The sequence below is a fragment of the Aotus nancymaae genome, unplaced genomic scaffold (genome assembly GCF_030222135.1).
Source record: "Aotus nancymaae isolate 86718 unplaced genomic scaffold, 86718_ANA_hifiasm-v0.15.2.pri h1tg000067l, whole genome shotgun sequence".
NCBI lineage: Eukaryota > Metazoa > Chordata > Mammalia > Primates > Aotidae > Aotus > Aotus nancymaae.
Genome location: NW_026988482.1, coordinates 11,745,292 through 11,772,441, shown reverse-complemented (window position 1 = coordinate 11,772,441; position 27,150 = coordinate 11,745,292). Strand labels below are relative to the sequence as shown.

General features: G+C 37.4%; 1 protein-coding gene across 5 annotated transcripts in view; it reads right to left on the bottom strand.

Moving 5' to 3' along the window:
• The window catches only part of IL1RAP (interleukin 1 receptor accessory protein), a 153,850-nt gene that overhangs the window by 56,963 nt on the left and 69,737 nt on the right, over positions 1-27,150 (bottom strand). For all 5 annotated transcript variants that reach the window (XM_021671369.2, XM_064366920.1, XM_064366922.1 and 2 more), the window contains exons 3-4: positions 9,646-9,931; positions 5,011-5,197 (exon numbers count right to left, since the gene is read on the bottom strand). In XM_021671369.2, coding sequence (XP_021527044.1) covers positions 5,011-5,197; positions 9,646-9,931 — 473 coding nt within the window. The remainder of the gene's footprint in view (positions 1-5,010; positions 5,198-9,645; positions 9,932-27,150) is intronic.

The window sequence follows — 27,150 nt, the reverse complement described above, 5'->3', positions numbered from 1 at the left end:
TTCACAGGTACACTTACAGCCTTTGGAGTCTCGGCCATAGTCATCCTAGCCACTGCTATTATTGAATCAGTTCAAACAGCTTCCTTTGTGGATAACTTAGCCAGAAAAGTGTCTAATGAACTTCTCTTACAGCAGGGTGGGTATAGATCAAAAGATTCTTGCATGTCTGCAAGCCCTTGAGGCTGCCTTGGAATATGTATGGGAGCCACAAGATGCACTGGCATTCTGACAGCAATTAAACTTCAACTGGGAGCATAAACATATCTGTGTTGCCTTTCTATCTTGGAATCAATCAATACATAGTTGGGATGAGGTGAAACAAAACCTCTGGGGAGCCTTACATGATAACGTACCTCCAGATGTAAAGCAACTTAAAACTAAAATTCAAGAATCCCCACACACCATCTACATGCCCAACAAACAGCCATAAGTAAGGATGTGCAAGAACATCTCTCCTGGATAGACACCCACTCCTGGGGGTCACTCCTTGATTGGAAAAAAAAATTCCTGATTATACTCATGTTTGTCTCATGTTATTTACTAAGTCTAGGATGCAAAGCCGGAAAATGAGCTGTAACTGCTACGCCTGACAAACCTGTTGCTATACACATCTGTACTCTTTAATCAACAGAACCTGATCCGAAAAAAAAAGAAAAGGGGGCAATGTGGGAATATCTGTCAGAGTGGTGGGAGAAATTATAGGGAAAGGACACAAACCTTGAAAGGCCAGAAGGTTCTGCAGAGCTTCAGGGAAGAATAAGCTGAAGGCAGCTGTTCTACCCTGAGGCAGAGGGTGAGGAGTAGGTACAAGGAAGTTTAGGGGAATTTATCTTAAATGGGCTTGTTAACTCATGTTGTCCTAAAACTGAGCTTTACTCATCCATGCACATGACTGCTCCATGTAAAGGGCAACAATGTTAATTACCTGCAGATCGTGTTTACTCTAGGCTTTCGGCATTATTTCTGTACTGAATGAAAGCAAGCAGCTCCAGCTTATTGAGGCTGCTCACTCTCCAGCAGTCCCCTAGCTGCTCTCATGCAAAATCGCTACGTCTGAGTACTTTCATCCGTCGCTCAGCCAGAGTCTGCAGGACAGACTCAGCAATGGAACCAAGAAGTTTACATTTTGATAAGAATAGAAATTCTTCATATTTACAAACTTATTTGTATTAAATTATGAGGTCCTCTGGGACTACAGAGCTGTTGGCATATATTTTATTCATTATGTTAGGGTTATCCCCCTAACCCCCGGCATATTTCATTCATCACAGTTAATCTTCAGCTAGTATACAGATATTCTTCAACTTATGATGAAAGTTACATCCAATAAACCTATCATAAGTCAAAAATATGGTTAAGTCAAAAATGGATTTAATGTTGGCAACACAGCAGACGGTTCCCAACTTATGATGGCTCTTTTTATGATTTTTTAACTTTATGATAATGTGAAAGTGATAAACATTCAGTAGAAACCATAGCCCCATCATAAATCGTAAGAAGCTACTTGACATGCCATGAGGTTTTATCCTAATAAACACATCATCAAGTTGAAAAACCTTAAGTTGAACCACTGTATATCCAGGACTATCTGTAGTCATGAATGAATGACTAAAAAAATAAAAGAAGTAAAAAATGATACTGAAACAGGCACAAATAAATAGGAGTACATGAGACAAAAATTATTTCCAGCTGGAGGGAACAAGGAACAATATAAGGTGGTACAATTTGATCTGTTCTAAAGGGAGAAAGGCATTCCAGGCAGAAGGAACGCATGAGGAAAAAGGAGAGGAAAAAATGGCAGGATGTGTATGGGAATAACCTTATCAAATAAGGTTCAAGATTAAAACCTTTATTGCAGGGTAAATAATCATATTTTTTTAACTGGAAGGCATATTACTTACACTTATTGATGTATGTAAAACTGTTAACCATCATTTAGGCTTTTTACTATAAAAATTTACAATCAGAGAGAGGTCAATAAGCTCCTGTATCTTTAGTAGTCTCAACAAGTATTAATAGAGACTATGTCCTATTTCATGTAGAGCTACTCACTGCACCCCAAGATTATTTTGAAGCAAATCACAGACATCATATAATTTTATTTCTAAACAATATTTCTTTGAGTGTCTCCAAAAATAAGACTCCTTCTGCAAGTATAACTACAGTACCATTATCAAGTTTAAAAAGTAATAATTTATTAGCAACATTAGTATTCCATGTTCAAAATTCCCTGATATTTTCATAATTTGTTTTATAGTTGTTTCCAATGAAAAAGATCCAACTGAAGTTCATTCATTGCAATTGATTGTTAAATCTCTTAAATCAGTCTCTTTCTCTGTATCTCTTTACTATTCCTCCCTCCTTTTCTCCCTTCCTTCTCTCCCTCTGTCCCTTTTAGTCATTTTATTGTAAAGTAAAGCACATACCAAGAAAAAAAAAAACAAAAAAAAAAACAATATAAAACACAGACATTAATGAGTTATTACAAAGCAAAGGCCTTTGTAACCATCATTCAGGTCCAGGAACTTTGCCAACCCCTCTTGAAGGCCTTCTTCATGGCCCATGTCAATCACACCTCCTTTACTACTTTCCAAAGTAGTCACTGTCTATACTTACAAAGTAAAATCACTTTATTTATATATTTTTCACCTACATGTGCATGCTTAGATGCTACAATTCTATCTACTTTTTAAATGTCTATGTTTCTTTTAATCTATACAGTCCCATTTCACGACATTCCTTTTAATTTATCTTTTGAAGAACCCAGCACATCTGACCCATAGAGATTCACATAGACTGGATTTTATTGATGACATATTCATGCTGCAGTTCAAGATATTTCTATGTTATTTATATAGCTCCTGCAAAATGACAGTGGGAGCCAAAGGCTTAATCGGACTCAGGTTTAATTCATTTGGTAGTACGACTCAATAGACAATATTTTCTTCTTTTACCAGAAGAAACATGTCTGGTGGTTTTTCATCTTGTGATGTTAGTAGTCTTTGATGCTTAAATGCTTAGATTTATTAATACACTAAGAGTTGCAAGAAGATGATGCTGTAATTGTATCATTAAATTTTCATTTATTATTAGAAACACTTTGCAAAACACACTCCTTTACAACACTTCATTAACCAGTGTTACATGTCTTCTAGGAAAACCGGAATGAGAACCTGATTGTTCTCCTTTACCAGTTTTTAAGATAATAAACTGATTTCCTCTCAACCAAATATCATTCATGAAATTTTGTGGAAATGTCATTACGAACTTAAAAATTTCACCTGACTTCATAGGATTAAACCATTGCAATTAGGTTGAAATTATTTAGGCTCAAATTGTTCATCTTTGGCCAACGGAAGACTCTTCAAGTTGACTCCTAAGTTTTACTATTAACAACTTAAGCAGAGACAGAATTTAAAATTTTCAGCTTTTGAAATTTACAATAAACTGTGTCTGTTTTTTTATTCTCTCTGGAGTTCTGTCGACTTTTGCTGCATATTTTTAAAGCATTGTTATTAAGCACATAAGTTTTTGTTATTTTTATGTTTCCCTCATAAAGTGATTCATTATTATAAAATGTCATCTTTATCTCTGGTAATCCTCATTGTCTACTTTATCTGATATTCTTATGACCATTCTAATTTTCTTATTGTATTTGTCATTTATTTATTTATTATTTTTAATTTTAATTGTTTTCTCCCTTTCACCTTCTATTAATCTATTACCTATTGTGTTTTATTCTGTTATCTTTCTCTTAGATTATCTTCATTTCTAAAATGCTTTATTTTCTTCTAAATTTGTATGGAGTTACATAATATACGTAATTTTTAGATGTTTGTAATTCTTATTATTCTTTCACATTTTGTAACATTTTAAAACATCTTTTAGCTCATTTAGGAAACAGTAGATTTTTCTGAATTTTAAAATATTGAAGGATTTTCTAAGTTCACCAAGTTATCTTTCCAAAACTATGATGTCTTGGTCTTAAGATGTCCTGGCTTTCTTCTCCTGCTCTGTTTTTAACCAGTCCTTCTCTTTCCTTCTTATATATTGTCCTTGTTCAGGTTACTTTTGATTCTACTCTCTGTAGCTTCTTAACGTGGCTGGTCATATTCCAGAGTTGTGAGGAACTACAACTTTTCCCATCCCTTCAGTGCCTCTTGTTTTAGGTCTCTTATACTACCCTTTATTAGAGAGCTAAATCTTTCCCAATTTCAGCTCCTGTTCTCAAATTGGCTCATCACACTCTCCGGTAAGTACCTGTTGGCTCTTTTGGTGCTCTCCTGCTGTCAAGTCTGACAGACACCACACTACTTCCAGATGCTGCCTTCCTCACAAACGCTGATCCCATATGGGCTTAGGCTGTTGGTGGTTTGTCTCAGTTAACTTTATCAAAAGTGGTTCATGTGGATAACATGTCACTGAGTTATGTTATAAATTCCGTCCATGGGGTTTTGGCTTTGGTGTATGTAGAAAGTTGAAGCAATTCAAAAGCTATGTTGCTGCTATAATTGCTACCTTCCAACACTTTTATATTTTGGCTAAACACTTTCCAACCAAATCCCTCAGATGTAGAAGACGGCTTAGATGAACAATGTCCACAGATGAGGGTAAAGAAGAAAACACACATAAATAAAAAAATGCAGTACTGACAAATCCAGGAGTTGAAATTCACCACATAAATTAACAGCCTATGACTTCATGAAGCAGGAACTAGAAGTGGGCAACATTTCTTAAAATGTATTTCACATGAAGTTAACGGAAATAAGGTAGTTTTGGTATTCTAGTTAGAGTAATTTCAAAAATAGTGGCCTGAGACAAAGTATTGTATATCACTTCCTTTAAAATGGTACAAAATGAAGATGTGGTAAAATATTTCCATAAAGTTATTATGGAATAAATCAGATAATCTGAAGAGAAATACCTTTGCTTATACATATAACTCAGCAAATAAGTATTGTCATTTAATATGCCATTAGAGAGAATAAAATGTAGTCTAATTTTCCTTACCATATACCAAGTGACGGTTGGTTTGACACTGGAAGGAAAATATCCATCTACGTTTGGACAAGTGATCTTCTGAATACCATATTCTATATACAGTTTCTGCACTGGGAGTTTCATGGGGGAATTGAAACAGCTGTCTTTTTGAACAACTTCCAAGGGAAATGCAACTTTGCTGCAATATGTGGTGTTCCTGAAAAAGAAACATACAATGAATGGGTAGTGTCTGCATTTGATTTCACATAGCAACCACACTAAAAGGAACTAAGTGAAGCCATGCTACATATTGAGACATCATTTATATATGTAAGTTCATGTAAGAGACAAAACGGTAGTGGAGGCATTTCCTACAGCAATTGACATCATAGAATAAAAAAGGCATGATTAATTAACTAATGTACCAAAGTATTTACACTTTCAGATGTGATCCTAAATTTGTGCTTGTCAGTGTATAGAAATAGCCATGTGTCACATTATGACGTTTCAGTTAATGATGGATTACATATGTGATGGTGGCTTCATAAGATTATAATGGAGTTTAAAAATTTCTATTGTTTAGTGATTCATTGTCATGGTAATGTCACAGGGCAACATATTATTCATATGTTTATGGTGATGCTGGTGTAAACAAACCTATGCACTGTTAGACAAATAAAAGTGTATAGTAATGTCCTAGGCTTTCACATTCACTCACTACTCACTCCCCTACTCTCCCAGAGCAACTTCCAGTCCTACAAGCCCCATTCATAATAAGTGCCCTATACAGGTGTACCATTTTTTTCCTCTTTTATGTTATATTTTAACTGTGTCTTTTCTATATTTAGATAGCTTAGGTACACAAATTCTTACCATTGTGTTATAACTGCCTATAGTATTCAGTACCACAACATGCTACACAGGTTTGTAGCCTGGGAGTAATAGACTATACCATACAGCCTAAGTGTGTAGTAGGCTGTGCCATCCAGGTTCATATAACTACAGTCTACGAGGGTCATGCAATGACAAAAATCAGCTAACAAAACCTTTCTCAAAACACATCCCCTGTTCTGCTGTTCGACGTAGCAAAATATAACTGTGTATATATGTAACACTTAAAACATTCTCAATAATACTGGGTGCAGGTAAGGCAGAGGCATGAATGGCATATTTATGCAGAGTCAATGATGGTGTAAGCAACCTTTGGGAAAGAAATGTTTACAGGATCATAACAAAGCCTTAGTTTTTGCCCTAGTAATCTTATGTCTGGATATTGTGTCACATAATAGAACGATAGAAAAGGGGGAATAGAGACAGCACATAGTCAAAGATGCCCATCCAGAGACATCTCAGCAAGGAAAAACATTAAAAGCCATAGAAAAATGTGACAAATGGAATATTATAAAGAAAACTGTGGTACAATCATTCAAAGTTGTTGTGAGAACATATACAAACAATCAGGCATGAAGGAAAAAACAAACACATTCAACTCCTTTGGATGACTGGGGAATTGCATTTGCCCTATAATGATCACACACGTTGTTGAGTCTGCCTGGAGGGCTTACTTCCCTCACCTCCTCCATATCATATGCAGGCCTTCTCTGTTATCTTCTCCTACCTCATATCTGAATTAGGTCTGTCATTTATGGAGCACCTTGGACATTTCCTTGATTCAACTTGTTATAGTTCAAAATTTGATTTTTTATAGATATGTATCTATATCCTATATAAAATATAAGTCCTACAAGACTATTTTTTTCTTATATTAATTGCATCTAGTATAGTGTCTGAACTTTCAGTAGCTGCTTAATAAATATTTATTATTAAATAAATGGAATGAACGTAAAGCTTGTATCTACAGATAGGAAAATGTAAAAAGGAACATAAAATAACAAAAACAACTGATTATTTTTAGGGTGAGGGATAAGGAGTCTATGTCTGCCCATTTTTGTGGCCTTTGTCTACAGTACCAAAATGACTCATGAATGCAGACTAAATATAGTGGAAGGGGTGGAGGATGCATTCTCAAAGATGGAGGGAGGGGTGTCAAAGATGACTTGTGCCAATACTCAGAAGGTGGCAAGGGAGAGTGGCAGGCATGACCCTTACCTACAAATAACAAAAGGTCTGCCACGTGGAAAATGGATTCTATAGGTGAAAGTTATACAAGGCAAATTTAAGTTTAAAATAAGAATATATGTTCTGATTTTAAAAAAATGTAAAGAACAGTAGTGGGATTGACTCAGCTCCCAAAGTTGAACAGTATTGGGGTAAGACTATAAATAAAATACTGAAAGATGAAACTAACTTCATGGTCTTAAAGACATTCAGGCCTATGATTCTACATGGTTCAGTTTAAGGTCATTCTTGGCTTAGACATTTCCTTGGTGAAACAGGAAACTTTGTAGTGCTCCTACCTGAAAATTTCAGGTCTAGATTCACTTGAGGAACATGGGAGATAGAGATGTAAACTGAAGAGGTGCCAATCTGGAAGTTGATAAATAACATTAAATGTATATGCAGGACTTAACATCCATGCAGCCCTACTTCTATCGTGTAAAAGAAGATTAGAAAAATTTGTGGAAAAGCTACAAGCGAGTAGTAAGTAATTAAGAAAAATATAATACCAGTACTGATGCATTAAGATGCACTGTAGAGACCACAGTTAAACAGAAAGCTCCTGATGACTTCTTCCCATTGGGAAATGTCAACATATGAACAATTACCAAAGATAAAAATGAGCTCAACAAGCATGTATCCCAACTCTCTTACTATGTGGATGTAGGTACCACAGCTCTCAGACATGGACAGGACTTGCCTGAGGTCACCGGCTAAGTAGTGGCAGAGTGGAAGTGATGGCCTATTTTCTGTCTTCTCCTAATGCTCTTTCCACTATAATCTGCTTTAACTTCTACCAAGTTGTATTAGAACCTAAATTATGAGAACCTGAGTACTTCAGGATCCTCAGAAACCCATATACCAGTCTAAAATCCACTCCAATAAAATTGAAGTTTCCTATGAGAGCCTCAGAAGGGCCTTCAGAGGTTATAGACATTCCCCCTCACCCCCAATCCCAAAGAACACAGCAGTCCAAAGGCTTTTCTGTGATAGAAAGGAGGTTCTTTTTCACATAATCATAACTTAGCTTACATTTACCAAAGCATAGTAATAGTTTTCCATCAGGTAATAGTTACTCTTCATGAGAGCAAAAATATCTGTGATTATTTATTGTTATGGACTGAATTGTGTCACCCCACCCCAAGGTATATGCTAAAGTCCTAACTCACAGTATATTAGAATGTGACTGTATTTAAAAACAGAAAATTTAAAGACAAAACTGAGCTAAAATGAGGTCATAAGGGTGGTCTCTAATCCCATATGACTAGCATCCTTATTAGAAGAAGAGATTCAGGGAAGACCATGTAAAGACATGGAAAGAAGATGGCCATATACAAGCCAAGGAGAGAGGCACCAAGAATGAAATCAACCCTGCCAACACCTCGATCTTGGATTTCCAGCCTCCAGAACTGTGAGAGGGTAATTTTGTTTGTTTAAGTCATCCAGTCTGTGGTATTTTGTAATTGCAGCCCTAGCAAAGCAACACACCTGTTAAATAGCACGAAATTGTTAAAAACAAACAATCCAGGGAGTTTAGAAAACAAAGCCAAGCCTGGCAGCTAAAAAGTGACTGTGGGAATTAGAATTAATCCTGAAAATGGCTATTCTTTGATGAGGCCTCAGGTTTTTAAAATTATTTTTTTTCTTTTGTTTTCGCAAAAACAACAATAATGCAGTTTTATAAAAAGGAATACTATAGAATAAAATACAAAATCTACAAAACTTTCAAGGGAAAAAAAGGGGATTTGAAAGAAATTTTACAGTAACGGTAAATTGCTTAGGTTATATTCTTAAATTGCCAGAGATATGGTAATCTCGTGCTTCTTAGGAGAAATTTGGTAGAAATTTAAAAAGCATTGTCATACACACATACATGTAATGCCTCCCAAAAGAATATTTGGGAGAATATTACGACAGAGAAAGTTCTAAGGAGGAAATTGTAACTGCAAAGGCAAACCTTGGGCAAATGAGAGAGAGGATTTCCAGTTTCCTCTAGGTCTTCTGATTTGGGGGCTAGATCTGCAGTGTCCAATAGAAATTATGCTGGAAACCACACATGTAATTTTAGACATTTCAGTTGCCACACTAAAAAAGTAAAAGAATATTTGGGAGGCATCACATGTATTAATGGACCCTGAATTTCTCTTCTGTGGCAGGTACTTTGAAAGATGCCAAGAATAACAGATACAAATGAGCTCTATTCCCTGCCCTGTTCAATGTCTAGAGAAGTGGATGCCTCCAGGTGAGCATAAAGGTATGCAGGTCCTGATGTCATGGAAAGGGACAAATAACAAGGCTCTACTTTTAGACAACTTTGATATGTCTTAGGCTCTGGAAAGAAACTCCCTCTGAGAACATTCTAAGGGCCACAGCCATTTTCTCTGCATACCTTCTTCAGCCCCCTTCAGCTAAACCAGGGAGAATTACCTGATTAAATTCTATCTAAATCCTTCCAACTTCTCCCCAGCTTCCTAGCACATGGATCATCTGGACAAAAGCCCAGTAACTAAAGGGAAAAGATAAAGTCACTGCCAAGAATCAGGTTACCTTAACATGCAGGTATAGTTGCCAGTGTCATTGAGGAGGGTGGGCCGGAACCAAAGCACATCTTTCTCCTTACTAATGCGGTTCTCAGGGAGGCGGAAGTTAATTGGCTCCTCAAGGTCCCGGTCCTGCCTAGTCCAATACCAGATCAGAGTAAGGCCAGCTGAATGGGCTGTGCTGTAGTTAAATTTCAAGAAGTGTTCAAAGAGTGGGCACTTGACGCGAGCTGGCTCATCTTCAAACACTTGGATTTGCCTCATGGTATCCAGTCCCCAGTCATCGCAGCGTTCTGAAATGATCAAAAAGAAAAAAAGGGCAGATAAGTCATTTCACAATAAAGGCCTCCCAAGAACACACCTTCTCCTCGGGACACCCAGTGTTTTCCAGGAACCTCTTTCTCTGATCATCTTTTAGCCTCTGTCTAATAACTGCATACAGTACGCACTTTTGGTGTGAAGAAATTTCTGTTCTGCACTATTTTTTATTTTTGGAGTAGCTCTTGAATAATGATTTGATCTGATAGCTTGACTCTCATAAGCCCTGCAAGGTATGGGAGAAGGCTTCATCTAAAAAAGACATCACGTGGCTTTTCACTTTGTGGAACACAGAATGTTTTAAGGAGGAAACTGTAAGAGAAAGGACTCCCAGTTAGCCCTAGATCTTCTGATTTTTGGGCTAGATCTGCACTGTCCAGTAGAAATTATAATGCAAAATACACATGTAATTTCAGACATTTCAGTTGCTACATTAAAAAAGTAAATCAAAGTAGATGAAATTAATTTTAATATTTTGTGAAACCCCATATATCCAAAATATTGAAATAATTAGCAATTTTACATGTACATGATTTTTCTGTGGTACATCTTCAAAATCCAACTCATTTTACACTTATATCTCCATCTGGGCTAGCCACATATATCTACTCTCTACTGTCAGCCCAGATGGAGAGGTAAGTGTAAAATAAGTTGTATTTTACTTATTGCTTACTTTATTGGACAGCATGACAGTAGACCTCAAGAAATCAAGAGGTCTCAGTGATACTCCTTGGTGGAATACTCATTCAGGGCTAAAGGTGCTACAGTTTCAATGACAGAGTCAAATAAAACTTGTAATGGCTTTTACAATTTATTCTTTATAAAGAAAAGTAATCATGTACTTAGAAATTTAAAAAAAAAAACTTTTTAAAGAATTTTTTCTTTAAGAAAATAAGAAAAGACTTATTTTCTTAAAATAGGTAAAGATATATTTTCTTAAGACTAATATCTGAATGGAGGGCTCCTGAGGTCACCGGAGGAAGGCTGAACAGAGATCGGGGTGATGAAGTCCTATGAGCCACAATTTTCCCCTTAGGTCCCTAATGTACACACATACACACACTTATGTATGTATTTTTTAACTCTATAATCTTTCTTACATTTCCATTGACATCTGAAACTTTTCATGCTAAGTATAATTGGAAAGGATATATTTAGTGTCCTATTACAGGTAATATCATTTTGAAATAAAAGCTATATCATTCTTTGAATTATAGCCAATGGAATAGTGATTTGTCATCCACCAATATTCAGACTAAAAATAGGCAAAAGGCTTTCTTTTAACCATTGTAACTTCCATAGTTTCTTTTTCTCCTTGAACTTACATTAATTCCACTATCTCCACGTGTAAATTTACTGTAATGGGATATATTCTGTTTGTTAGTTTATTTTTTATTTTTCATCATTTTATTCTTTTGTGTAATATGTAAAGACCTAAGTGTTAAAAAGATTTTTTGAAATGTTTTATAAATTTAATGATATGTTTTCAATTTTATAAGTAATTATTGATTATAAAATATAAAGGTTATATTGGAAATCATGTCTTAGTAATATAGAAGGGCTACTTTTGAATCAGAGTTTTTAGGTATTGGTTGAAAATTGTTTGCTTACATGTAAGAACTGGGAAAATCTGTTTATAGCAAGGAACTAAAGGAGCTTAGTTCTACAAGGTCACTCAATTCTTTAAATTCCTTCTGAGATGTATAACCATTTAATATTTTTATCATCAAACATTATTGGTAACGATCACTTGAAAACGCTGGAATACAGAGTCTGCAAAAACAGCCCTACTTTTTCCTTTCCCTTGTATCCACATCTTCTGCAACTCGAAACTGGGAGTTTTCCAATCACGAGTCTATCTTACCACCCCTTGAATCTGGGCTGTCCTTGTGAGTTATACTGGCAAACAAAATGCAGCAAAGATTATTGTGTGGTGTGTGAGAATCTAAGTCTAAAACTTAAAAGGTTTTGCTGTTTCTCTTGGAACGCTGTTGTCACCATGAGAACAAGTCCAGGAAAGTATATTCATAAATAAGAGACCACATAGAGTACAGCTGAGACACCCCAGCTGGCAGCTGGTCCGCCTCCAAAAGTACAGCTACCTGGCTTTCCACAACTGACCAAAGGTACAAGAGCAAAACCAGCCTAGATGAACTAAGCCACACAAGAAAAAAACAAATGAAATAAATAAAATGAAGTTTAGTCATTGAAATTTGTGCTTCTTTGCAAGGAAACATTTTTGTAGCAATGGATAACTGCAAAAACAACTCACTTGTCATTATTCTAATTTTGATAAAAGCAAAGAATCTGAAGCTTTCTGACTTGAAAAGGGATTTGTCATGTAAGTAATACAGCTCTGGGAAATTTAACAAATTGTTTTTTTCAAAACTCGACGGATGACTATTTGTTGCCATGTTTTCATTTAGAAGCAACTTTTAAAATTCAATATACAGAGAAATAGTTTGAAAAATCAAAATGTTGTTCACATCAATACACATTTGTAGTACAATATATTTTATAAAGTACCATATTCTTTAAACATATTTGCATTAACATTGCAAAGTTACAGAGTTAGCTCATTAAGTTTACATAAAATTATAACCAAAGTTTTGGCTGGGCGTGGTGGCTCACACTGTAATCCCAGCATTTTAGGAGGCCGAGGTGGGTGGAACACATGAGGTCAGGAGTTCAAGACCAGCCTGGCCAACATGGTGAAATTCTGTCTCTACTGAAAATACAAAAATTAGCTGCGCGTGGTGGTGGGTACCTGTAATTCCAGCTACTCAGAAAGCTGAGGCTGGAGTATCACTTAATCCTAGGAGGTGGAGGTTGCAAGTGAGCCGATATTGTGCCACTGCACTCCAGCCTGGGTGACAGAGCAAGACTCTGTCTCAAACAAATAAAAAATAATAATAATAAAATAATTTTTGATACATAATCCCAAGTAACTGCAAGTACAGGAGAAAAGACAATAGTGATATCAACATGGACAAGTGGTAACAGGCTTAGCACACCTAAAAAGACAAATCCCAACCAGCAGCAGAGACTGGGGAACAAACCAATCTGTAGTTCAGGATGTTAAAAACCCAGGAACTATCAGCACCAAGATAAAGAGTCATTCGTGCTGTTTACCGAATATTTGTGGGTTCTCCTCTCAGGCATATTATACGATTGTACCTTTCCACACCTCTGAAGTAAGGAGCGGCCATGTGACTGACTTTGACCAAGAAGATGTGGTCAGTGCTACTTGTGGTAGATGTTTCAAGAGGTGGGGTATATTTTACAAAGTTCCCTTTTCCTCTGCCTTGGCAAATACGAAAGCACAGAGACAGACACTCCCTTAGCCTGGGTCCTTCGATGGATGGCATACCATACAACTTTGTTCTTTTAAGGCATAGATAATTTGGATTTGCTTATTACCAATACCAATAACCTATCCTGGCAAATGCAGTCAGGTACCTCAAAACTGAAGACATGGGAAGAATGGTAAAATAAAGAAGACAGAATGACAGCCATATCAAAAAGTAACATCCTTTGTTCCAAGTCCACTCTTCTAGTATGAACAATTTTCTTCACTCAGCTCCAAGGATGAGGGCAGTCATTTACTCTCCAGAGAAAAGAATGAAGGAATCGTCTGTGGAAAATCTGGCCAGTTTAAGAAGAAAGATCTAGCAATCTTACTATCAGAGCTCTTTACCAAGTTTTGCAGCCACATACAAGTGTCACAGCTTCACACCTAATTTAGCATTTCCAATCAGCTTCTTAATCACTTCTTCTTAAATCTAAGCACATAATCTGAGAAAAATCTCTACCACAAAATGTAATGTCAAAACAAACAAACAAAGTAAAAAAAAAAAAAAAAAACTTGGAGAAAGTCAAATTATTCAAGGAAAAGTAAACATTTACAAAATACTATTGACATTCTCAGAGAGACAAGGAATCTGTTTCATCTATGCAGCAGGAACAAGATGCTATAACAAAGAAATAGAGAAAAAAAGCCCATTAAAACAAAACGTTTTAATATATATTTTTTCTCAGATGTTAAAGATCTCCTAAAAAGCAGAGTAGAAAGAAAAATAAATAGAAAATAGACAAGAAAGTTAGAAACTTAGTCCAGGAATCTCAGTGTCTCAATAAGAGGAGCCCCCTACTTGATCTCCTACAAAAAAACCCCAAAATACAAAGAAAATTCTCAATTAAATAATTCACAGAAAAAACAAAATCTGAGAACTGAACTATACAACCTTCTAAGGACGTATCAATTTCCCCAGCATAATGGATGAAAATAGACTTACACCACAAAAATATTTCAAAACAATTATAGAGAAAGAGAAGATTCTTCAAACTGCCAGGGAGTAAGAAAAGAAAAGGGTCAATTTACCAAATATTAGGAATGAGAATGGTTTGGAAACTCCCAGACACAAGACTGGAGGCTGGAAGATAATGAAGCAATGCATCTGAAGGAAAATTATTTCCAATCTAGAATCTAAACATAACAAAATAATCAAGTGTGAAGATGACAGACGTAGACACCTTGGGACTCCACAATTTATTTACCACGTCCTCTTTATCGAGGAGCTTCAGGGGATTTTTGCCACTAAATGAGAGAATAAAACAGTAATGGAGAAAACCTAGGATTGGGAATATGGATTTTAATTCAACACAGAGAAGGGAGGCTCAGAATGACAGTGAAGGAGATCCAAGGATAAAAGCTATGCACCAGGGCTTAGTGATGAACCAGTGTAGGTAGCAGGATTGGAAACCTCCAATAAGTGAAAAAATAATTGCAACTGGTAGATTATCTGATAACATTAGCAATGTGAAAAATGTGAAAAAATGATGCTGAAAGGCAATTGAAAGCTATGAAAATGGTAACGAAAAGATACAAATTTAAAAAGCATATGAAAAGCCATGCAGTTAATAACTTCAAAAACTAAGGTAATAGAATTATAGTTCATAAATATGTGAAAACATTAATAAAATGATTATTGGTTCAACCAAATATGAACTGTAGCGAAGAATAGGTAGAAGGGATAGCAGTTTCAGAGAGCTCACCCTCATTTACTCTAATAAAAAAGCGAAAAGATAATGCCTAGGGTTGACTACACAAAAGATAACAATGTACACAAATTGGTTAGCAAAATACAGATGAAAAATGTTAGAAGAAATAAGATACCCAGGTTGCTGCCTCTGAGAAGCATATTAGTAAAAGTGAGGATAGTTAAGGCAGAAAAAATATAATTATTTTGATATGTCTTTTAATATATGGACCTTTAAAAACCATGCATAATTTGCTTTCAAATTAATTAAAATAAGGCTTGGAATAAAAGGAAGAAAGGAAAGAAGGAGGAAAATATCTACCATATAATACAGTTGGCACATCCACTCTATGTCAAACCATCCTTACCACACCTACTTTCTGTTGGAAAAATTTTTTGATTTTATGCTTTATTTCCAAAAATAGTGTTGCTATGTATTGGCTTGACAGTCACTTTATTCTGAATTATGAAGTATATAGTAAGAAAAAAAAAAAAGAAGGCAGTTGGATAGCAAATAGAGTCTGGATCTTCATTGTACTAAGTTTGTTGCCTAGATAAAATAAGATGTTACTGCCTTTGATATTTCCTACAGATATTCTTTATGTTTTTTGCAAAAGCATCTCCCTCAAGACTGAACTTTTTTGACTGGAATTACATGATGGTAGAGGAAAGACTATTAAATGGAAATCAGAATCCTTCCTGTAACCCAACTCTACAATGTATATCAATTCAGACCACTCCAGCTTGGGCCACAGATCACATTCTGATGTCATGATTCACTCTTAACAGAAACATTGGTAAATTGGAGAGAAAAAGAAAATTCTGCTGGTAGTTAACGGTGCCCTTATTAAGGAGACATTCTGACATCAATAACATAAGTGTCATGTTGACCCCGTAAGTCTTTATAGCCCTGGACAATAATTAATAATAAGATAGGTGATGAGTGACACATAGATTTTTCTTTTGTAAAGTAAGAGAATGCCAATTGAGAAAGAGGAGATAAAATAGGAGAGCTAACATAACATTTCAAATGCAAGCATATACTCAGGCAGACCAATTTAGGGGGAATTATGAAATGGATTTTTAGTGATCACAAGAACAGACTGGTAGAGACTGTCTATATGCTCGTTAATTCTGTTTTTCTTGACTTACGTGAAAACTACTTATCTTTAGTAATTAGGTTGGGGCCATGGGGTTTTCCTCTGGCCAGTGAAATGTAGGCAGAAATGCTGTACAACCTGAAATCCTCTGCACAATCCTTGGTGCTCTCTTTACTTAAATGGAGGCCCTGAAGTCCAGAAACTTTTGAGAAGTTAGCATCACAGGATGGGAGGAACCTGGATCCCTGACACTGCTCAGAGCAGAGCTGTTCAGGAATGTCACTTTACTTTCGAGAGACTGTGACATGAGTGAAAAATAAATCTCTATTGTATTAAGCCACTGAGATTTGTGATAGCAACTAGTATTGCCTATCCTGATTAATAAAGAAAGGAAGGTAGAATTTTTCTTTCATAACATAAGTTAATAAATAAAGACCAGACACTTTTTAAAAAAACATTTGTTTCTTACATACTAAAATTTGAATACAAATCAATCACCAAGATTTCTGGCCCAATCTATAGATTCAATATGTCTTCAATTAAATTCAATACATTTTTAAAGGGAAAAGAAATAATAATACCTGCCAAGTATCTCCCTTACATGGTGTTTTATAAACCACATGAATATATTTATAAAGTGAGTCAGCCTCCTGTACCACAGAGATTGACTATATGTATGAGTATTCATAAACATTACTATTATTATTATTGAGCTTTTTCTTTGGGATATTTGGGCATTTGAAATGAGTTCTGTGAGTTTTTAAGTTTTCTAGACAGCCACCTGAGCCTATTTTGTCAGCGTTTTTTAAATTATTCAATGAACAAATAAAAATAAAATCTATAGCAACAGGCTGGAGTGTCATGTAATACCAAATTAATTATATGATTCACTGCCTCAGAAAAGACAGGAAAAAGCTGTTATGCAAATACATTTGTCTCTACTAACAGCAAAGGGAATTTAGCAAATTACTGGCACAAGAATTACTTTTTTGTTTAGAATGTCCCTTCTTATTCAGTTTACTCCACAGTGGAAGTCCTCTCTAAATTGGCCTCTCAACATGGGAGAACCACAAAGTCATCATTCCTCTCAGCCAAAAGGGTTTCTTAAGGCTGAGACTTCGTGGCACAGAGGACTAATGGAAATGTGCAAAGCTTTGCAAAGCCAAGTCACTGGAAAATCCAACCCACACTCCTGACAGCAATTAGCATTTATATAGCAGGGTATACATTTTAACTAATTAATCTCACAACACCCTCTAGGGCTTTCATGCCCATTCCCACATTACATGCCAGGAAACAGAGACAGAGAGATTAATTGACTTACTTTTGCCTGAGTGGTAGCACACACACAAAAGCTGCCTGAATATAGAGCTAGGATGTTTGTCCCAAATCTATCCTCACACATTCAAAGCAGAATATATTCCACAGAAAAGCCCTTCATATATTTGTATCCATTAAATATTTATTGGGAACCTGTTATGAGCAAGGTAGTATGCTGGGTGCTGGGGCAGACAGACATGTAAGTATAAAAACTCAGGAAGCTCAAGTATAGAAAAGAAATAGCACGTATTTGAATTTGGGAAGACCTAAGATGGAATTACTTTCCATCCTTAATTATTTATCATGTGTCACTTAGTTGCCATATGGCCTTGGACAAAATGCTTCTCTTAAACTCAGTCTCTGCATGTACATCCTGCCTATCTACAGTGCTATGTGAGAATTAAAAGTCCTAGCATGCGAAAGGAGCTCAGTACATGTTAGCTGAATCTGCATCAGACAATTCCCATCAGGAAATTCACAATATTCATAAAAGAAAGACATAGAAACAGAGTTAATGGAATGAAATAAACCAATTGTCATAACCGGTTTCTAAACAAGCATATTGATATATCCTACTGTATTATATTGTACTACATTTTATGTTTATTGTACTACTGTAAAAAGGGTGGGGGGTGGAGGTGACAGTCTTGAGACTTGGCTGAGATCAGAACCAGTCCCCTTTTACATTCCAAACTACCAACCAATGCGGATTGGACCACTTAGGAACTGTCTCATTAGGGTGTTCTAGCAGTCCTATCTAAGCCTGAGGGTAGAGACTAAGTCAAACAGGTACCCAAACAAAATCTAGAAAATGTTTCTGAAAATTCACATTCCTTAACTAAGTCATCAAGAGGAGAGCAAGAAGTCAGGAGCAGAGGAGGGAGAGTTGGAGCGTCTGTGAGCATCCATCACGCATTCTCATGTTGCTGGTACAATGTACACCCTTTGTTCATCACTGGGCAGATGGCTTTCCAGGACCAGATAATTAGACATACCTTATTCCCACCAACAAAAGGAAGTTTTCTTTATTGAGCAATTTGAAAAAAAAAAAAAAAAAGAAAGAAAGAAAGAAATAGCTCTGATAGATATAAGGGATGATAACATTTGTCAGATTAGGAAAGAATGCCAAATTTATAAAAAGGGTTTGGTGGGGGAGAAATCCACAAGCCATGGCTTTAATTTCATTAGACTTTGCTCCTAGAATATTTTTATTTCCAATAGTGTACTACTCCTGTTTATGACACCAGGTATTTATCTTTACACTGCCCTAAAGACTGTCATTTTATATCAATTAGAGTCGCAGTCCCAGCTAGTTAAAAAATAAAAAGAATGGAGAGGTCATTACAAAGTAAACCTGAAAACAAAGGAAAAAAGAAGGAAGAGGTAAAAAAGGAAAGTGAAGCCCCACAGATGAAAACAACCAAACCTATGAAGTTTAAATTCAGAATTATAACAAGCAATACTTAAAGTTACAAAATGAAATCTAAAAGAGCGGAGGTCTTTCAGAGTCTAGCATTATTCAAGGACGAATATTCTAGCATCTCTAAGCAGTTTTCCGTCAGTATCTGCCATGCTGGGATTCCATTCTTAGTTTGTGAACACAAGTGTCACTTTCTACAAAGTTTTCCTTATGGCAGAGCACTTGAATAAAAATCCTGGGTTTTCTACATAATTTTAGAGTTCCCAAATCTAAAGAAGCTGCTGAAGGTCTCCAGTCTCTTTCCAGGTTTCAAACAAATAATTTCATAACTGGGTTTTGGATTACCAGCAAAAGACCCTGAATTATCATGTGTTTATGTCCCAGAAGGGTCCAGCAGCCACCCTTTCTGCTGCTGTGCAGAATAAGGAAAGTAATACAGTAACATCACCTAATAGCCACCCAGAACAAGCTCTTCTCTCATCAAAGGGGCACCAGGGAACAGAAGGCTAAATAATGAATTCTGGGCCAAAGCAGGCAGATAGCCTGAGGTCAGGAGTTCAAGACTAGCCTGGACACATGGCAAAACCCTGTGTCTACTAAAAATACAAAAATTAGCTGGGTGTGGTAGCGTGCACCTGTAATTCCAGCTACTTGGGGAGCTGAGGTAGGAGAATCACTTGAACCCAAGAGGCAGAGGTTTCAGTGAGCTGAGATCCCACCACTGCACTCCAACCTGGGAGGCAGAGCAAGAGTGAGATTCCATCTCAAAAAAAAAAAAAAAAAAGAATTCTGGGTATGCTTCCTCTGTACCTTGGTTCATTATTTTCTTTTAAAAAAATTACTGTAATGAGCAAGCTCATGCTGCTGAAGGGAATGATTTTCTTTGCAGGGCTGTAGTGACAATAAATAAGCAGGCTTGTGTCAATTGTGACACAGTACACTGGGGAAACTCGAACAGTCATTAGCTGGGGTGTGTGTGTGTGTGTGTGTGTGTGTGTCTGTGTGTGTGTTTTCTCTCCACTCAATCTTTTCTAATCCATGATTGAGGTGTAAACATCCAGTGATTATTCGATTATTCTAATATAATAATCAAACAGCCTTTGCTCTCTCTTTATTCTCATTATGAGACAATATTTATTCAGGATCCTGTGAGTGCTAGGGGCTATGAACAAAATCTAGAAGAAATATAGTCTTCCTGATGAAATGTCCATTCAAGACTGACAGCACATGAAATAAAGTTCTTTCACATGTTATCATTATAGAGTCCCAGCACATATGGGTCTCAGACCTAGGTGGAGAATTTCAGTAACATAGCTGAAAATACCCTCATTCCATAGATGAAATGAATGCAGCTGAGAAGGACAAAACACATGTCTGAGAGATGGGTAAACAGTATATGATAATGGTGGGGAGGGGCCAAACCAGGGCTCTAATATCCCCAAACAACTACTTTCCCTAGGGTGTACGCAAAGGTAAGTCTCAAACAACCCAGTTCTAAACCTTGTCCTGCCACCTCCTAGCCATGTGACTATGTGCAAGTAAATTAAATATTCCCATGTCTAAAAAAAGACTGGTTTGAAGATTAAATGAGGCAACACTGGTAAAGTATTTAGCAGAGAGCTGGCCATGTAATCTTTGCTATTGTTACAATTATATTTCTCTCTTTTCACTTCCAAACTGCGTATAGCCTGTTTCAAACTGAGTTGCGCTCAACAAATGTTGCTGATGTTTAACTTATGGGGATTCACCTGTAACAAAGTGTCTGAGAGTGTTGAACTACAAGGGATATTTTAGAATATTTTAAAAGATTCTTCTCATTCTGCAAATGAGAGGATTTTAAAAACCATACCCAGAAAGATAACTTGATGAATAACACAAGAGTCATTTTACTTGTGGCAATTATGAAGTCATTCCTTTCCAATCCAAATTTTGTGTTCTACTACATCATCCCAGTAAAATATATATTCCAAATAAATGTCTGCACAAACATTCCTAGATGGTAATTTGAATGGAAATAGTACAACAGTACACTTCCCTTCAGATCCGTAGTCAGACGCATAGTACACTTCCCTTCAAAACAGAGGCTGAAGGAGGCTAAGAACCAATCCCAGAAAGTCTAGAACAGACAATGTTTATATTGGGCCATAAAAGATAACATTGTATGTGTTCTAGATGGTCAAGTCATAAAATTACTGTTTTAACCCTTCTCATTTTACATGTGAAGAAGTTGATAGATGGGTTTGTCCTTGAGGCTGAAGCAAGCTAAGTGGCATCACTGCCCATAAGTGTGGCACCTGAAAAGAAGAATCCTGTCCTCGGTTCCCTTTTAGGTAATAGTACATGTAACAAAATATGAAGGTAATCAGTGGCAAGCCCATAGAGCTGTTATTAAGGGTAAATAAGATCATACACCAAAATGCCACAGGGACACTGACACCTAGTAAGAACTTAATATGTTTTAGCTACCATGATGTTGATTATTACAGATGAGAAAACTGAGATCTAAAAAGAGAATCAGCAGAGAAACGAATTAGTATGTATGTCTGAATTTGAGCTTTTATTGCCTTTTACCAGAGCCAAGGGCAAGAAACTCAAAGCTAGGATTTGAGTTATAAAATGTAGAAAGGAGGCTAAGCATGGACTTCTCTTCTTAATTAGCAAAGATACATCAGTGAGCACCTTTCTACTCAATAGCATGATTGAAATTTAAAGCCCAGCATGTATTCAGTGGGTCTCTGTACCTTTCAACACCATGTCTTACACTTCCCAGTCAGGAGGTCAGGGAGACTCCTTTAATCAAAGTACATCAGGGCCTTCAACTTTGAATTAGGAGCTTTCTAACTTCCCCGCCTCAAGAGTTGCCGTCAATATTCCATGCAAAATTACAAAGTCAAAGGAAAGTGTATCTAGTGAACCTTGCCAGCAACCTACCCAGCAGATCTCAGGAAACTGCCTGGAGTGAAAGAATGCTTATGATGTTCATCGCCTGCCAGAGGAGGAGACACAGGTGACAGTCTTGCCACTGCGTTTAACAGAGGCATCACCTGTGAAACGCCCGTGCAGTCTCATTCTATTTTAATAATATGTCAAGTATGTAGATTTTTCTTGATGACTGGTAGCGACAAGTAGAAAACAAAAGATTCTGAGAGAAAATTGGGTGAAGCGAGCAAGAAAAGCTGAGAGCATGTGAAATGGGGTTTGTAGAAATATCTGGCAGTGAATATGATGGGGTGACAAGAGGAATTCAAGAGGTGGGGGTGCTGAGTGGCTAGGTTTTTAGTGGTCACTCACCTGAAGAACAGTATCTTCTCCCAAGGAAAGAAGCAGGGTCTTGGGAAGAGTAAATGCTCAGATAAAATCCTGGTCTAAGTTTCTAAACATTGAAGTCCCCTATAACCCACTGTGCATCTTAGAAAACCAGCCTGATCAACTTGGAGAAATCCTGTCTCTACTAAAAGATACAAAATTAGCTGAGTGTGGTGGCACATGCCTGTAATCCCAGTTACTTCGGAGGCTGAGTTAGGAGAATCGCTTGAACCAGGGAGGTGGAGGTTGCAGTGAGCCGAGATTGTGCCATTGCACTCTAGCCTGGGCAACAAGAGTAAAACTCTGTCTCAAAAAAAAAAAAAAGAAAGAAAGAAAAAAGAAAACCACTGCATGTTAGAGTTGGAAGGCGGACTTAGAAATCATACAGTATCATGACACATTATACAGATCAGGCTCTGACACCACAGCGGCTAGGAAATGCCTGAGGTAAAAGATTGGGTTAGAGGCAGAGGCAGCATAAAAGTCTCTCTGATAACTACATCATGAACATTACTTCTGCATATAAAACCAACTGCAAAAACAGAGTTTATACTGGACTTACATCGATCTTTTGTTTGTCTTTTTCCCTGGTATGTCAGGGGTTACATTTTTATACCTACTTTTATGTTCAGCTTATTGACTTATTAATAACGCTAAGGTTGAGAACATTTGCCTCATATATTTATTGGCAAAGAGAAGACAAGCTACAAACCAACTTATCTGAAAAAACAAAGGAAGCAAAACAGGAGAATGTACTTTTCATATACGAAGAAAGCAAATATTTTAGTAAAATTACATTTAGAAAAACAGGTGAAAGATCAGGAAAATAACTTGCAGTCATTTGAAGAGGGCTTTTAGGAACTGCGTGGTACAACTACAACTGAGAGGCGCACGCATAACTTGTGTATGTGTGTGTGTGCACATGCGTGTGTGCACACACAAGTTTGCATGTGTGTCCAGGTATATATTCCGGGATAACACTGTCAAGTCCAAGACACTCATCCCTGGGGACTTTTGGACTCTCAGTGCTGCATGTGATTCCCTGCCTGGTGGAAAACTGAATAATGGAGGTGGTTGCTTAGAAAGATGTAAGGTACCTTTTTATTTCCATATGCTTTGAGGTAGGAAAATATTTCAAATGCATCACTTAGAAAACATTGCCTTCTCCCACCACATCCCACCAAAGACTACAAATCCAGCATTGTTAACATAACCCATAGAAATTTATAGTTTAGATGGAAGTTTTTGACATATTATATCCTTTGATCCCAGATGTAGGGTCTATTGCCCCATTCTGGGGTTTGAAAGAGAGGTTCAGAGAGTGAGTTGGGAAATTCACAGAGCTATTAGGCAGCAGTTTTTCTGATTCCAGAGCCAGTTCTCTATCTACCGACCTCCTCAGGTTCTCAGGTCTTACTCAGCCCCTGGGTTTTTATTTTGGAGATTTTGTATATAATTCCTTCCCTCACACACTCCGCCCAATGTGATTCTTCATGTTGACAAACATCTCAAACTACGTTTTCTTTTCCTTCTGTGCTATAGCAAACTCGCTACTGATCCTTTCTTTGAATATAGGAATTCATCTTCAGACAGATCACTTGAAACTTCCTCACAACTAAATATAGTTCCTGAGATACATCTTGTAGTATACCGTATAGAGAACAAAGACATAGGGTCAGAAGACCTGATTTCTTGCCCTAATTCTGCCTGTGTGACCACCTTATAACTGACACCACCACTACCATTCACTCAATAGTGAATGTTTTCTATATGACAGGTATTAACTGCTCTACATTTATTATAATTTTCAATCTTCATAACGACTCTTTCAGACAGCTTTATTATTGCCCTTATTTAACAAATGAGGAGCCTGAAACATAGATAAGTTAAAATATACCCACACAATTACACAGCAAGTAGGTAAGAGACAGGGATTCGAATGCAGATCTATCACTCTCTAGAATCTAAAATTTAATGCTGACTGTGACCAAGTAACTTTCCTTCTCTGGGATTCAGTTTTATCATGTATAGGAGGGTAAAACCAGATAATCTGTAATCCTGTCCATCTCTATCATATGACGGGTTTATAATCAATGCTAGCCTGATTCTGAAAAATATAAATCAAGCCAGTTTTTCAGAGAAAAGAATGGAGGTGGGTGGGCACCCATTAATAGAAAGTGGAACAAAGTGAGTAAGCGAGTGAGATTCTTTAATGAAGAATATAACATCTTTGATTAGCACCTCCCAGCATCAGAAGACACATATCACAGCCAAGAGGCAGTGGGGCAGATCACATCCATCTAAATTAGAGAGTGTCATTATACAGTTCCTTTTCCAATGGAGACTCCGAAGCTAGCTTCATGCTCAACTTTCCCTACAACACCCACTTTTAAAAAGCAGAGGAGTCAGAAATGTCAGGCTGTCCTCGAAGGCAGCTCCCTGGGGCATTAGCTGCCTCTGTCTTATTAAGTATAGTCAAGCATGACTCAGCTCCTCCATCAACTGTCTGGGAAGGAGAACATTTCATGCTGGTAGAAAATCACCTTAAGCAGAACAATGGAAGGCGTTTAAGGTAGACAGTTAGAGTCAGGTTGCTTATTACTCAAAATCAAATCACTCTTTTTCTATTCTAGACAAGAGGGCATAATCACAGCCAATAGGGAAACAGGGCTGCCTTTGCTTAGAACATATCAGAGCACCCTGTCACCTCCAGTTATAACTATCAGCCACTGAGACACCTCTTCTGTCTGGGTCACAAAGCAAGGTGAACTGTGGGTTATGGCATGTCCTTCAATCAGTAAACCCTCAGTGAAAACTTACCACATGCAACAGTTTATATTAGCTCCAGTGGGGGATAAAGATACAAGGAAGATATAGACTGTGCTCTCAAAGACCTCACTGTCCAGAAAGGGTGAAGAGTCAGGCAGACAATCACAACACAAAGTAAAATGAAGGAATTGTGAAAAGGAAAAAATAAAGATGCAACATTCCACAGGAGGGCGGAAGGCACCTTTTTTTTTTTTTTTTTTTTTGAGATGGAGTTTCGCTCTTGTTACCCAGGCTGGAGTGCAATGGCGCGATCTCGGCTCACTGCAACCTCCACCTTCTGGGTTCAGGCAATTCTCCTGCCTCAGCCTCCTGAGTAACTGGGATTACAGGCACATGCCACCATGCCCAGCTAATTTTTTGTATTTTTAGTAGAGATGGGGTTTCACCATGTTGACCAGGATGGTCTCGATCTCTTGACCTCGTGATCCACCCGCCTCAGCCTCCCAAAGTGCTGGGATTACAGGTGTGAGCCACTGCGCCCGGCCGGAAGACACTCTTAATTCGGACTTAGGGATGGCTGGAGCTCATTGGTGCCTTCACAGAAGAGATGGCATCTCATTTAAGTCTGGAAAAAATGCATAAAATGTGCGCAGACAGATTCAAGGGGAGGAGTCCAGGCTAATGTGAGCCATGATTAGTTAGTCCGTCACTCAGCTGGGGTTGGATCACAGGGTGTGGGATGATTTCGCAGAGTGAGAATGGTAAAGGGTCAATGAGACTAGGGTCAATCTGAATAAGAACTAACTTTATCTTTGTAGCAACTGAGAGTCACTAATGGTACAATGGTACTTAATGAATAAAGTAACACATTTTTTTTTTTTTTTTGGAGACGGAGTCTCACTCTGTTGCCCAGGCTGGAGTGCAGCGGCATGATCTCAACTCACTGCAACCTCCTCCTCCTGGGTTCAAGCAACTCTTCTGCCTCAGCCTCCCAAGTAGCTCGGACTACAGGCACATGCTGCCACAGCCAGCTAATTTTTTGTATTTTAGTAGAGACGGGGTTTCACCGTGTTGCCCAGGCTGGTCTCAAACTCCTGAGCTCAGGCAATCCGCCTGCCTCGGCCTCCCAAAGTGCTAGGATTATAGGCGTGAGCCACTGCACCCAGCCTAAAGTGACACGTATTAATGACAACTAAGAGCAGAGAGAAAAGGCTGGGCATTATACTTGTGCCCTGAAGCTATCTTAGGGTCACACACATGTGCAACTCCACATGTGTCAAGAATGGAATTTCTTTACCCATTTGTTATTAAATGAAGTCAAAAGAGACAATTACAGCAAACTGGCAAGGGAGCGGGGAGATGCAGTCAGGCTAATGGCTTCTGATGTGGTCGTTTTGCTTTTCACTTGTGAGAGTGGGGCACTGTGACTTATCAAGATGAGAAAGACTGCATTTCCTGGCATGGCTCCTTCTTCATCCCCTAATGCCCATCATCATCAAAGATAATACATGAGGCTGTAGAGAGGGAAGCCACTTTATTACAGTTTGTAGGATGTAGTCATACAGAGTCTTTATTGTTGCTCTCTTTGGGAGCCTGGCCACAAAGCATTTTAATAAACAGAAACCTCAATGAGTGACAACGTTCTGTAGTATAGCACACTATCTATACATACCTATGGCACTCAGGACATTATTTCATGGGTTCTAAATACTTGGATACCTGGATTCTCTTCCCAGCTACTTAAAGGCTCCTTGTTAACAGGCCAATGGTCATTTTCATCTTCATAGACACCCTCACTGTGTCTGAAAAAAACTAGAAGTTCTATAAACATACTGAGTAGACCTAAGAGACTAGTAGGAGAGCCAATGATGGGCCTCAGAGCAAGATTTTTAAAATAACAAGAAAATTAAAGGTTAGCAAAGACAAACCACAAAGGAGCCATTCAATACAGAACTCATTTTCAGAATATATAGAGAACTCTCAAAAGTCAATGAAAAATATCAGCAACTTAATTTAAAAAGGGACAAAATATTTTAACAGACACTTCATCCAAGGAGATATACATATGACAAAATGGCCTAAATCATTAGTCATTATATAAACATAAATTAAAAATCACACAAGATACCACTGCAAAACTATTAGAATGGTTAGCATTTTAAAAAATGGAAAATAGCGCCGGGCGCGGCGGCTCATGCCTGTAATCCCAGCACTTTGGGAGGCCGAGGCGGGTGGATCAT